Source organism: Arachis hypogaea, chromosome 13, assembly GCF_003086295.3.
Source record: "Arachis hypogaea cultivar Tifrunner chromosome 13, arahy.Tifrunner.gnm2.J5K5, whole genome shotgun sequence".
Lineage (NCBI taxonomy): Eukaryota > Viridiplantae > Streptophyta > Magnoliopsida > Fabales > Fabaceae > Arachis > Arachis hypogaea.
In genome coordinates, this window is record NC_092048.1 from 35,168,543 (window position 1) to 35,181,142 (window position 12,600).

Genomic DNA, 12,600 nt, shown 5'->3' on the forward strand with positions numbered 1-12,600 from the left:
TCTTTGTAAGTTCCGACTTCCTGTAATCGGACTTTGTCAAGTTACTTTTTCATTTCGTTTTTATTCTGCCTTGATTTTGAGGTTGATCTTACAAATTGTTTACATAACTTCTTATATTAATTTGTACCTCGTCGCTTCAACTTGCCGACCATTCTAGGTCGGATAATGATTTTTGCGGTTTGTCAAGCTTAAATTAATGTATTTTTATAGGAAACTTTTAAGAATGAAGTGGATTTATCATTGATAAATGAAAAATGCCTTTCCATAAATTGGCTAATAGGATTTTGACTACTCTTAGCCCGTGTTATGGTGCCTCGTTAAATCCCCTTCCGAAAAAATCCTTCTCGAAAAAAAATTATGAAGTCGGGAAAAATGAGTATACCAAGGAACAAGGTGCGCTATCTAACTGTAGTACTTCTTCAAGTTACACGCGTGCCACGACCTCGAGAGTTCCATCCCTTGTAAGTCGGATACCTTATACTAACCTTTCCCTAAGACTTCAACAATCTTATAGGGTCCTTTCCAATTCGCAGCTAGCTTTTCGTTGCCCGACTTCTGAATCCTGATGTCATTTTGTATCAGTATAAGATCGTTCGTGATAAAGGTTCTTTTGATTACTTTATGATTGTACTTCAGAGCCATCCTTTGCTTTAGTGCTTCCTCTTTGATCCGAACTTGTTCTCGAACTTCTGGGAGGAGGCCGAACTCTTCCTTTTGTGCTGGATATTGGCCCCTTTATTGTAGAATAAAACCCTTGGAGATTCTTCAGCGATTTCTATGGGAATCATGGCTTCTATTCTGTAAGCAAGTCAGAAAATTGACTTCCTTGTTGTGGAGTGAGGAGTTGTCCGATATACCCATAAGATTTGAGGAAGCTCGTCTGCCCATGCTTCTTTTGCGTCTTGTATTCGACATTTTAACCTGGCCAATATGACTTTGTTTATAGTTTCAGCTTGTCCATTGGTTTGAGAATATTCCACCAATGTAAATTGGTGCTAAAAATATTTTTATTATAAAATACCAATGGCATTTTATGATATTATTATACTTGTATAAAATATTAAAATAATTAAATATTTTCCTATTTCATACTAAAATTACCGTATGTAAAAAATTTAGCCAGAAGATGCATAATTTTCATAATTTGAAATTCGTTTTGAATATATTGTTCTTTAATGCAGGTATTAATTGGATGGATAGGATTTTATTTGTTAAATGATAAATTGCTCTAAATAATGGCTAGAATAGAGAAAGACTTGAAAGTTAAAACATGAAAATAAAAAAGACTTTGGTAGGATATTTATTAAGGTTATTAGTTTTAGCATTAAAAACTTAAAAAAAATCTTCACTAACTATACATTATAATTTATAAATGCGCTAAATATCAATTTTCCGTTTTTTATAAAACAAGATTATATTAAGTGTAAGCAAAATTCAATTCAAATAAAAATGTGTTATATTAACTTTAGATAAAAACAGGTAGAAGCATCACGTCACGCGTTTCACATCTTTCAGGATCATTCTCTCTTTCTCGTCCTCCTCACTAAAACAACAACGACTACGCTCTAACGCGCGCGCGTGTTCGCCTTTTCGCTTTTGTTATTACCAGTCAAATCCATCTTTCCGAACGCTCAGCGACTTCTTCATCACTTTCTCTTCCCCCTTCGTCCATTTCACGCGCTTCCTCTTCCTTCCTCCGTCGATTCGCCGCCATTTCGCTTCAGGTTCTCCCTCTCTCTCTCTCTCTCTGCTGAATTTAGTGCGCACACAATGAATCTCGATTTGAATCCTTTGTAGCTCCTCGAGATCTCTGATTACAGAATGCGTATTTCGAATTTCGTTTACTGTAAGTTCTCGACGGAGTATTCAGCTTTTTGAATTCTCGTAAACGCCTTTTTTTGCTTAGCTAAGTGAAGAAGGAACTGTAACAGAGAGGAAGTGGAAGGATATGTGTGGAGAGAGGAGTTCGATGGAGTTTTATAGATTTTTTTGCTTCTGTATGAGTGAAATTGCTGAAGAGTTCTAGTGAACTTCGCCTGTGAGAGGAAATCGAGGATCTGGTTCTATTTAGCGGTCGTAGAATGGAGATTATGGTGTGTGTGTGTGTGTTTAGTTACCGTATAGTAATGAACAGCGGTAGAAATGATGTTTAATTATGCTTTGATTGTTAGGTGCTTTAAGATTTGCAAAAATTTAATTCAGTAATCTATTGTTGATCCCTTCTCGTGGTTGTTTCTGATCACTACTTAATTGTTAGAAATTTTTGGATATTGCATTGGAAATAAGTGTAGTTTCTCTTTTGCCGAATGACCAAGAAAATTGTGCTTATGCTTTGTGTGAAACAATCCACGGAGCTTGCTCCAGGGCCTCCTCCTAGTGAGGAAAGGTTTGGTGGTTGATGATTGTGGTATTTCCTGACATAGGGGGACATAGGGGGTTTTTAATGTTTAATACTATAGTTCAGTGCCAAACTTAGAACCGTATTTTTCTTTTGTTGAATTCAAAATCATCTACTGTTTTATTTATTTATATATTTCTTTTCTTATTGTTTTGTTTTGCTGATGCCAGGTTATTTGAAGTTCAAATAATAACTCTCGTTTTAGTTGCTACTTGAGCTGGATTTGGAGGTATTGTCATCTGGAAATCATTAGGAATAAGTGTACGTAAGCAAGAAGTTTGGTTTGCTTTGCTGCTTAGACTCAACTGTTCTATGTTCTGAACCAGTATTTAATTATTTTTGGGAGTTTTGAGGTTGATTAGGGGATAATATTCCGAAATAATTTTTTTTTTTGGTAAAACTGAACTTATTGTTGTTCTAACTTATTACGGAAACAATATAATTGGTTACTTCTTTACAATTCTTTTTTCAGCTTCATTTTATTATGAGTGAGTAGAATATCGGTTTTATTTATGTTGAAACACTATCTTTTGTTGGATTTTAAAACCATGTGCTTTGCTTCAGAAAATCCTTTTGCAGAAGTAGTTTATGATAGCTATTATATCTTCATTTGATCTTCTTCCTTATTTTCCTGTTTACTTTCCCCCCCTTCTTTTTTTGGTTCCAAATTTTGTGGTTTACACTAAGTTTCATTTCTTGAAGCCTAGTGCTCCCATTGAAGCAGATTCTTTTCATTATTTTAGGTGAAATTGGATTATTCACATTATTCATGTTTATCACAGCCAATTAGTTTGAGTGTTCATTACTTGTATTCATCCATTGCAGTTAGAACTGTGGGTTTGTTAGTACAAGGTAATCTTATCTCTTCTATGGTGTGTGGATACATTGAAAGCAAAATATGGGACTTTTTGATGACTTGCCTTTGCCTGAAGACAAAGCTGTAAGCTTTCCTTTGTTACTTTCTAGATTTGTATTCAAAATGATTAATCACTGCTTTTCAAAGGGATTCTCTGCAATTAATTTATATTCTAAGGACTTTTGGCCTCACTGCTAGTGCTTGTAGATTACTGGAATAGAAATGGGGAAACTTTGAGCAGTTTGGTGCAGTAACCTAGGTTTATGTTCCAGAATAAGGCTCATGCCTTACAAGGGTGGGAGAACAACTTCTGTCCAATGTTATAATTATATCCTCAGTCTATTTCATCCTTGGTTCCAACAGAGTACACTAGTCTGAAGTAGGCCCATATTTGACCCCATTTGGTGCCAAAAGGCTGTTGTAACTGCAAACTGTTCTCATTATAACTTAAAATTGATTTCTTTTTCTTTTTCCTTTTTCTTAAACAAGGACAGAAGGATATTACAAAAGGCATGGAGGACCAGAAATCCTCAATTTATGGAAGGTTAAGATACACACAAAAAAAATACATCAACAGGCCAAGCTTTGCAATCTGTCTGCATCTCCGAGAGGAAACCCCTCTATAAAAATCATGAACCTTGAAAGTTTGTAATTGTAGTTAAGAGGTTCTAAACATCTACTCTAAGATGTACTGGTTTTGACACTAAAATGCTATATATGATGCAAGTTTAGGATATGCCCATATAATAATATCATAAGTCTCTGCTGCTTTAAAATAAAGCAGCAGAAAAACCACCAGACGCTGACACTTTTCCCGTTTAATGCTTCAGATTGGCTCTCAAAGTCCTCACCTCTTCATGGTCTTTTCAAACCAACTTAGCTTTGCTCAACAGATAGGATTACTTTTATTAAATGGCCTTCTTTTACCACTATGCAGGTTATATTAACCAAAGTTGTATGCATCACATGAGGGATTCATTGCTATTTTATACTAAAATTATTTTTTACTTCTAGCTTATAATTTGAACTGTAGATTGTTTGCTCCAAAACCTTCATTGATATATCTAGTTTTCTATTGCTCTTTGTCGTGTGTTAATCTCTCTAATTTGTGATAATTTGAGTCTTTCTGCTCTACCGAAATGCAGTATTTGAGACGTGAACTCGCTAAAATAGATGAGAGTTGGACTGTTGCTCGTTTTGATTCACTACCTCATGTTGTTCACATTTCGACGTCAAAAGATCGTGATGCTGCTGCACAATTGTTGAAGGAGCAAAGTGATGTTGTTGAGGAGGTTGTGGATGAAGTAGTACAAACCTATCATAGTGGCTTCAACAAAGCTATCCAAAACTATTCCCAGGTTTCTTAATATTTCATTCTCATGGGTTCTTTTTAAAATTGTTGTGTTGACCTGGAACAATTGGTTCAAACTGCCAGTACTTGACAACTGAAACTTCAGGGAGTTTGATTGTGGGTGTTAATGGAGGTCCACCTTCAGATTATAGTTCCTTAAATTTCCCAGTTACTTTGCATCCCGCTTAATGGGAAAATGGTTGATGGTTATTATTGTTTTCGTTGTTCTTATTGTTGTTCAATTTATTGTGCTATAAACTTCCTATTGTAGTTTTGGCAGTTGTTACTTTGTAGAATTCTTAAGAGTTTGCCACTTCTCTCTTGTTTACATAGAGTAGCTGAATTAGGATTGGCCTTTCATTATGATTTTCCATTTAACAAATATCTTGTTTATCTTTAGATCTTGAAGCTTTTCAGTGATTCCACTGAGAGTATCTCCGTCTTAAAGGTAGATTTGGCAGAGGCAAAGAAGCACCTTAGTGCGCGCAATAAACAATTGCATCAATTATGGTATCGCTCAGTTACATTGCGACACATAATCTCCTTATTGGATCAAATTGAAGGCATTGCTAAGGTCAATCCTTTATTTCCCAAGTGTTTACTGTTTTTTTATTTCTTGATTCAATTGCATTGCTTTGTTTGTTGCTGATTAAAAGACAGTATCGTGTCAGAACTTACGCTAGCTTCCTCTAATATTCTAATTATATTTGCTATGACTTGGAGTCACTTTTTGCCTCTTTTAACAGTTTGGGATAGAATAAACAGTATGCAAAATTGCATTTGCAGTTTCATATCCAGTGTGCTACATCTGTACATGTGTAGAACTTTTGTAGTAGTTTTAGATGTGAAGCACATAATAACCTTAAAATTCATTGAAGCTATAGAACTAGACTTATATACAGTGACATTATAACTCGTGAAAGCTCACTGTGCTTGGAATGGCGATGAAATTAGGCTAATGCTAACAATTATCTTCTTGTGAATCAATGCTATTATGGATTTTCATTCTTAGCATAGTGATACCAACGCCCTACTATAGATATTTGATCAACCATGGTCTATTGCTGCATCAAGGAGCTTCTAGACTAGAACTCTCCAGTATTGAAGCACCAAGAATTTATGTTGGGATTTTTTTTTTCTTATATTGTTATAACGATAGTTTATAATCAATAGAATTCAAATATACTTAATATGACTCAATGGATCACTTTTTTTGATAAGTATTTTTTATGGATTCTATTCACCCGCCAATCCAATGAGATATGGTATGCTACAAGTGAATATTTACGACAAGTGAGTCCCAATTTTAGGATGACCGACCCCGTAAATCCAGTTCATATAATGTCTTTCTCAGGTGCTAGAGGAAATGCATCTCAAGGTTGCATTTTCTGCTTGCATGTATACATTTGTGCATGCTTCCTGATTTCTTTTAAACTTTTGTTTTAATTGCTTCCTTTTCTGTTATCTGTTTAAACTTCTCTATCTTTCATGGAGGATTTTGAGTCTGAAGATCTAAGTTGCAGGTTCCAGCACGTATGCTCATTGCTGAGAAGCAATTTTATGCTGCAGTTCAATTGCAAGTGCAGTCTATGCTGATGCTTGAGAGAGAAGGTCTCCAAACTGTAGGATTTCAACTCACTCACATTTTATCCTATTTTCATCTTATTTTGAGTAGGAACCTGCTATTTTTCATTAATAGTTCCCCACCTTGGTTCTGGACTTCACTTGGTATTTTAGTTAAAAGGAGCAAGTGATTTGTACAGATAAAAGGGCAAACATACTAAAAGGGCAAACATACTAAAAGCAGGTGATACGATATCCATCATATCAGAAAATCTATAAACAAACAAAGAACAGATGTGGCTAAACAAATACAACAAAGCTGTTGCATCTGTCTGCTTGTTAGATATTAATATTGCCTCAAGAAGACTAAGAATGTGAGAAAGTCCTGTGCGTCATAGAGAGCTATAATTGTTATTCTATCCTCTATTATATGGAAAGGCAAAGGGATGCCTCTGAAAATGCCAATCATTTAGTTGGTTATATCATTATTCTACATTTCATTGAGATTATTGCTGGTTGATTTTTTTTAATTATTTAATTTTAAATATTTTACTTCTAACTTCAGAGGAAGAACAGCAATAAAAAAAATAACAAAATAGCAATTAAAAAAAAATAATTTATCAAAAATAGCTCATGCAACAGTGTTTTAATATGGGTAAAAAAGTTGTAAACTCTACTTCTAAGGTATTGCATAAAGAAGCAACTTTTTTCAAACTCTGGATATCCAAACATCTTTATTAACGAAATATGATTAATTTTACGAAGAAAAAGTGAGAACAATTTTGAACTAAACAAAGGAACCCCATCAAAGTCCATTTAAATCACTTACCTTAAGAAAAAGAGGGTTACATGCATACTCTAGTACTACTCTCTCAATGCGTTTTGCATTAAACATCAAGAAATCATCTCCAACTAACTGCACAATATTGCAATGAGTAGAAACCATTCAAATAATTGTTAAAAACTTCTAATTTGTATGCTTATTCATATGACTATATTTTTTGAATTTCTTTTACCATGTGCAGGAAGTTGAAGTTCACGGCCAATATTTTTCTAAGAGATGAAGATTCCTGCAAAAAATCAGAACAAAAACCTTTAATCAAAAATTTCTTAAGTCCGTATGTTGGTTCCAGCTCAAATAATTGACCACAGAAAAGTTTCAAATATTTCCAAACCTAAATCCTTTTCTTAAAATCAAATCCAGCTGATATAAAAGCATGGCCTTTGTTTATTTGTTTTGAGTTAAAAAAAATATATGGAAACAGCAACGGAAACGAATTACTTTTATAGACTCATCGTTCTCATCTTCCTTCCTCATCATGGATATACCTATCTGACAACATGCAAAAGAATAACATAATGCTTTTGCGGTATTTTTCTTTTGACTAAATTAAAAATTTAAATTAATCATTCAAAGGCATAAAAAATCTTTGAGTACCTAACAAACTTGTTTTCATAATGGTATTACCTAGTCTTTAGGCAATCTGTATAATAATATATAATTCCAATATCCACCCCCCAATGCACAAACAGGAATGTCAAGAACAGCAGGATTTGGAACATTGAGCAACTGCAAAACACAATAATAGATCAAGTTATGGTAAGATTAGGATTGTATGATAAAAGATAAGCTCAACTTATTTGCAAAAGTCACTTGATATACTGGAGGAATGATCAAATATATAAATCTAAACTTAACAAATCTCCAAGATATGTAATAACTCTTAAGGGATAATATCAAAATATTTATACCAACAGTAAGAACACACAACTTAGACAACATAATAGGACACATGTTAAGAAAGGTGGGGAAAAAATAAAAGGGGTACGAATTCTTTTTTCCTCTGTTTTTCCTCTGTTTTCTTATATTGTTGTCGGGGTTAGAGTGTACCATGGTAAGAAAAGATTTTTAGGAGCCTCCCAATAAGCTTCCTACCTATGAGTGTTGATAACCTTATCTTATATTAGACCAAGAGTACAACCAATCATTTCAATTAGAAACCACAAAGAAAGATCTAAATTGAAGCTCATAGTAGCATAGACAACAACCCAAAATATAGACACATATGAATGAAGAATAAGTTATCAGATTTAGAGTTGAAGTCTAAATTGACCAAATAAAAAGAAACCACTGTAAGTTTGTTAATAAAGCCAAATTTAAATTTGCATTTTGTAAATAAAGTCAGAATATTATTTGAGAAAATAGAATCCAGAATATCACTAATTATCTGATCCAACCTAACAAACAATACTTGAATATAGTAAAATTAGGCCAAATTCTTTGCAAGCTTTCAGCATCAATTTGTAACAAAAACCATAAAATAATAGAAGCACTTAAAAAAATACAAAAAAATAGTGAACAGAAGCTCCACAACAAATGCTCGCATAAAAGGACTGAAAGCTAGAATGTAACAAAGCAGTTAAGGACTGAAAGGAGCTGTAACAACAGAGCAGTAAAAGAACCGGAAGCTAGTCATTCATCTCTCTTACACCAGATTAATTAACAAATTTCTTAAACTACAACTTGAGGTGTATGAAAGCCTTTCAATCAGAACCCTGCAAGAGTCTTCAAATTTGAGTTTAATAGTTGAACATTTAAACTATACTAAACATACTCAACTTTCACCTCCAATTGGTTGCATCTCAATATCATTCCAGAATTAAAAATTATAAAGTCTCAAAGTTACTGACTTTTATGCATAATACATCTTACTTTAAAAATCCAAATCTTTAAAACCACAACTCTAACAATTCTAAATTTTTATGAAATTAAAGTGTTAGAACCAGAGCTTCATTTAAAATTGGTTCCATTTAAAAATGCAACTGGAGAATTTCTAATAGAGGAAACAAGTTGCTGCTGTGTTAAACGTTCTGCAGAAAAACCAGATTTGACATCCATAATTCAAAAATTCACCATAAATCATAAACTTAATGAAAAGTCTCAAATTCAGCAGTCTAGCTCCCTATATTCCCAAGCTTAATCCGGACTTGGTCCCACGCAATTCCGATAATCACAGAATTAGTTGTAGTTTTTCAAAGTTGCTGACTCGGTATAGAAATTACGCAGAAAATCAGATTTTAGAATTCAACTTTGAAAAATCATAACTAATTCTCTAGTTGATACGAAACCTTCAAAATTGAGTTTTCACAATTACACTTAATATAATTTACTTAACACTTAAATTCTTATCATTTCAGTCACTATAGAGTCACTGATTCACTTTCAAAGTTGCCGTTTATTTTCAAGAGAACCTGATTTTCAGCAAACCATTTAGTATTCAAAACCCAACCCTTCAATACCCCTCAAAACCAATTCCAAATCAACCACCAACCAAGCTCATTATCATTACAATATACCAAATATCAGCTCAACAGCAACAAATCCAACATAACCCATTAAAATTCAGTAATTCTGAACAATAAGTCATCAAACAATTCCCAATCTACATAATCAATCAATATCACCAATCAACAATTCCAAATCACAATCTCAACCATTCCAATCACAATTTCAGCCACAATTCAATATTCACATAATCAACCAATTAATCACAGCTATTAAATCTATTTGCAGTTATTCAATAAACCTTGTAGGCATTCTTAAATTAAAATCGTTTTAAACCCCCTACCTCGATGTCGCAATCGCATACTTTAACGTAACAAATACCTTCTCTTTTAGTGTCAGGGCAGTAGCGGTAACTCTCACACAACCAGAACGGCAACAATACCAGCCTTCGCAACTTTGACCATGGTTGCAGTAAAATAGAGGATTTAAATTGAGTAGGAATCAAAAGCAATTTTCAGCCCTAGGATTCAAGACAAAGCAAGGACTAAAATAGAATTAAAATCAGAACATGGCTACCATAGCAGTAACAAAACAAAACAAGTAAATGGATCAATCCTAAGGAAAAGATCAGACCAGTACCCAGATAACAAAATCATAATCAGCAATGGCTTCAACCGTCCTATGGCAGCACCAGCGACAACAGAAAACGGCCTCCTCTCCTTTCCGGTTCGTGATTCCAGTGGCAGCAATGATCACCCAACAAACAACAACGGCAGTGGCGTTTTCTCAGATTCCAAAACCCATAAGCAGAAACAAAACTGGCGGGCCTTCCTCCTCCAGCGGCGGCTTGGCGAGACGCGGCAGCAGCAGAGTGCGACAACGGCGGTGCTGCAGCTCAGTAACGGCGATGCGGTGGCAGCTCGCGAGGATGGCGACGGCAACCCGCGGCGCTGCCGGCGACAAGGCTGGTCGTGGGCTTCTCTTCGTGTGTCTCTCTCTCTTCGCGATTCTGTCCCATCGACGACGGCTTGTGAACGGATCGGCAGTAACGCAAGCTTGTGGGTCCATGGACGGGACGGCGCCGTGAAGCAGCTCGACGGCGAGCTCCAGGGCGGCGACGGTGACGGCAGACAGCATCTCTTCTCTCTTGGATGCAAGCTCTCTCCTCTCCACCCTTCACGCTTGACAGCGACGGTGACGGCGGCGAGGCCCCAGCCAGCGCCGTCTCCCTTCTCTTCCCTCTTTCTCCCTGTTTCCCCCTTTCTTAAATTTGTATGCATTTGTTATGAAGGAGGTTGAGGCTGCGGCTGTTAGGGTTAGGAACTGGGGAAATTAGGATTCTGACTTAATTTAGGAATTAGGGTTAGAAATTAAAATTTTATAAAAGATTATAGATAGATATGAATAGATATTTTGATAAAATTGAAGGGTAGAATAATTTTAAAATTAAATATACTCTCTTAAAAATATTTAAGAACATTATTTATCAACATATTGCTAAGTTGAAATAATTATTTTTAATTTAAATTAAAAAAATAAGCATATTAATCACATTTTTATAAAATGTAGTTTAAACTCAATATTTAATGATTCAAATTAAATGATATAATTTTTTATTATTTTTTATTACCGAAACTTTAATTTTAATTTACAAAATATCTAATTATAATAAAAATTGTACGTAAATATTAACTTACTTAAACTTAAAGTATTTATAAAAATCAATTTAATCATTCCTAGTTAATAAGTTAATCTCTAAGAGCTCAAACTAATAAAATAAACCATAGTTTATCCATAATAGAAATTTTTTAAATTAAGTTATATATTGCTTCCATTACTAAATCTTAATTTCAAATTATATGAAATAACAATTATAAAATTACACAAGAGTATTAATTAACATAACTCCAAATATTAATAAAACTAATTTAATTACCCTTAATTAATTAATTTATAAGATAAGATATCAAATTAATAAATAAATCGTAACTTTTTCATGATAAAGTTACTTAAATTAAATCATACATCCTTCCTTATTTTTCAATTACTAAAATTATACAAATATTCCAATATAATAAAATTATTAAGATATTAATTGGTTCAAAATAAAGTTATCTCCGAATCTATTTAGTTATTTCTAATAAAATAATTCTAAAATTATAAAGTTTTAAACTTAATAAAATAAATCACAATTTATTTATAATTATATTTTCAAAAATGCGGGATGTTACATTCTATCCAACTTACAAAAATTTTCGCACCTCGAAAATTGATATAAGTTGAAGAAAAAATTTATATTCACATCCATTTTGAATATTTTAAAGGTTCCAAGAAAATCATATCACATAAACATAAAAGAAAATATATTAGATGATGCAAAAGTTGATAAAAGTAATTTGATGCAAACCAAATTTCAAAATCTAAAATTAAATAGGCACAATGTTCGTTTAGAACTCTTAATAAAACATGATCACTTCCTCTTATTCCCTCAAAACTCCACAACTCCTTATAACTTCATAGATTGACCATATTCACTTTCCGTACGCACAAATCGTGTCCCTAAGAACTAGCGCATATAAGGAATACGAAACATGAGAAGAGAAAGACAAACGGCACGAAAGGTTTATGCAAGAAATTGGAAGAATACTCAAGTTCACAGTTGGACAAAGATGGTATTTCGCAAGGATTTGAAGGAATACGTGAGATTACCAAACAACAAGAATATATATATATATATGCAACAAATGTAGCATAAAGCGGGTTAATTCAAAGATTAGGAAGAAATTTTGAATCAACAGTTTCAATATGAACATCATTAGAAAAATAGTACAACAATTTAGACAACTTCAATTTGAAATAGAGGGAATTAGTTTATCTTTTTCAAAAAGAAAATATTTAAATCCAACATTTTCCAAAAGTACTAATGTAAGACCCAGAACCTTTGAAAAGTCTTATTATGATCAGTCTCAAATCATGGTTATTTATAGCTTAATTTCAGAAATTATTTTATTAAGATAATTAAGGTAATTATTATCCAATTTTATAATTATTGGATTATTTTCTATATTCAGAGTTAAAGTTGGTAGTTGTGAAATAATAAGGATTTCTATATGATTTAATTAAATAAGTAATATTCAATATTAATA

The 12,600-nt window shown here is 33.3% G+C and overlaps 2 protein-coding genes across 24 annotated transcripts; one reads left to right on the forward strand and one right to left on the reverse strand.

Annotated features, from left to right (window-relative positions):
• Nucleotides 1–45: 45 nt before the first annotated feature.
• LOC112738046 (uncharacterized) lies at nt 46–10,805 on the reverse strand. Of its 9 annotated transcripts, none has more exons than XM_072211700.1 (7): nt 10,094–10,259; nt 9,836–9,974; nt 7,637–7,738; nt 7,451–7,497; nt 7,185–7,238; nt 6,998–7,084; nt 46–921 (listed from the first exon to the last, which is right to left on the reverse strand). In XM_072211700.1, exons 4-7 carry the CDS (start codon nt 7,487–7,489, stop codon nt 766–768), a joined length of 336 nt encoding a protein of 111 aa, XP_072067801.1. In that variant the 5' UTR covers nt 7,490–7,497; nt 7,637–7,738; nt 9,836–9,974; nt 10,094–10,259; the 3' UTR covers nt 46–765. The 9 variants fall into 9 exon arrangements, with proteins under 9 accessions (XP_072067801.1, XP_072067799.1, XP_072067800.1 ...); XM_072211698.1 differs by having other exon boundaries at nt 7,451–7,501; XM_072211699.1 differs by having other exon boundaries at nt 7,451–7,501; nt 7,607–7,738.
• LOC112738045 (exocyst complex component SEC8) lies at nt 1,472–7,455 on the forward strand. 15 transcript variants are annotated; one of them, XM_072211692.1, is made up of 8 exons: nt 1,500–1,724; nt 1,798–1,846; nt 2,569–2,659; nt 3,224–3,338; nt 4,400–4,612; nt 5,006–5,179; nt 6,129–6,227; nt 7,194–7,455. In XM_072211692.1, exons 4-8 carry the CDS (start codon nt 3,297–3,299, stop codon nt 7,230–7,232), a joined length of 567 nt encoding a protein of 188 aa, XP_072067793.1. In that variant the 5' UTR covers nt 1,500–1,724; nt 1,798–1,846; nt 2,569–2,659; nt 3,224–3,296; the 3' UTR covers nt 7,233–7,455. The 15 variants fall into 15 exon arrangements, with proteins under 15 accessions (XP_025644076.1, XP_072067794.1, XP_025644081.1 ...); XM_072211696.1 differs by having other exon boundaries at nt 1,505–1,724; nt 3,749–4,612; XM_072211694.1 differs by having other exon boundaries at nt 1,575–1,724; nt 2,569–2,627.
• Nucleotides 10,806–12,600: the final 1,795 nt, after the last annotated feature.

Bases quoted from the DNA above. Each gene is read 5' to 3' on its own strand.
- LOC112738045 (XM_025788291.3), top strand. From the start codon at position 3,297: ATGGGACTTTTTGATGACTTGCCTTTGCCTGAAGACAAAGCT. The intron at 3,339-4,399 runs GTAAGCTTTCCT...ACCGAAATGCAG, and splicing joins CTTTGCCTGAAGACAAAGCT to TATTTGAGACGTGAACTCGC. The intron at 4,613-5,005 runs GTTTCTTAATAT...GTTTATCTTTAG, and splicing joins CTATCCAAAACTATTCCCAG to ATCTTGAAGCTTTTCAGTGA.
- LOC112738046 (XM_072211706.1), bottom strand. From the start codon at position 7,489: ATGATGAGGAAGGAAGATGAGAACGATGAGTCTATAAAA. The intron at 7,085-7,184 runs GTAAAAGAAATT...AATATTGTGCAG, and splicing joins ACTTCAACTTCCTGCACATG to TTAGTTGGAGATGATTTCTT. The intron at 922-6,997 runs GTAAGTGATTTA...CATATTGGCCAG, and splicing joins GTAACCCTCTTTTTCTTAAG to GTTAAAATGTCGAATACAAG.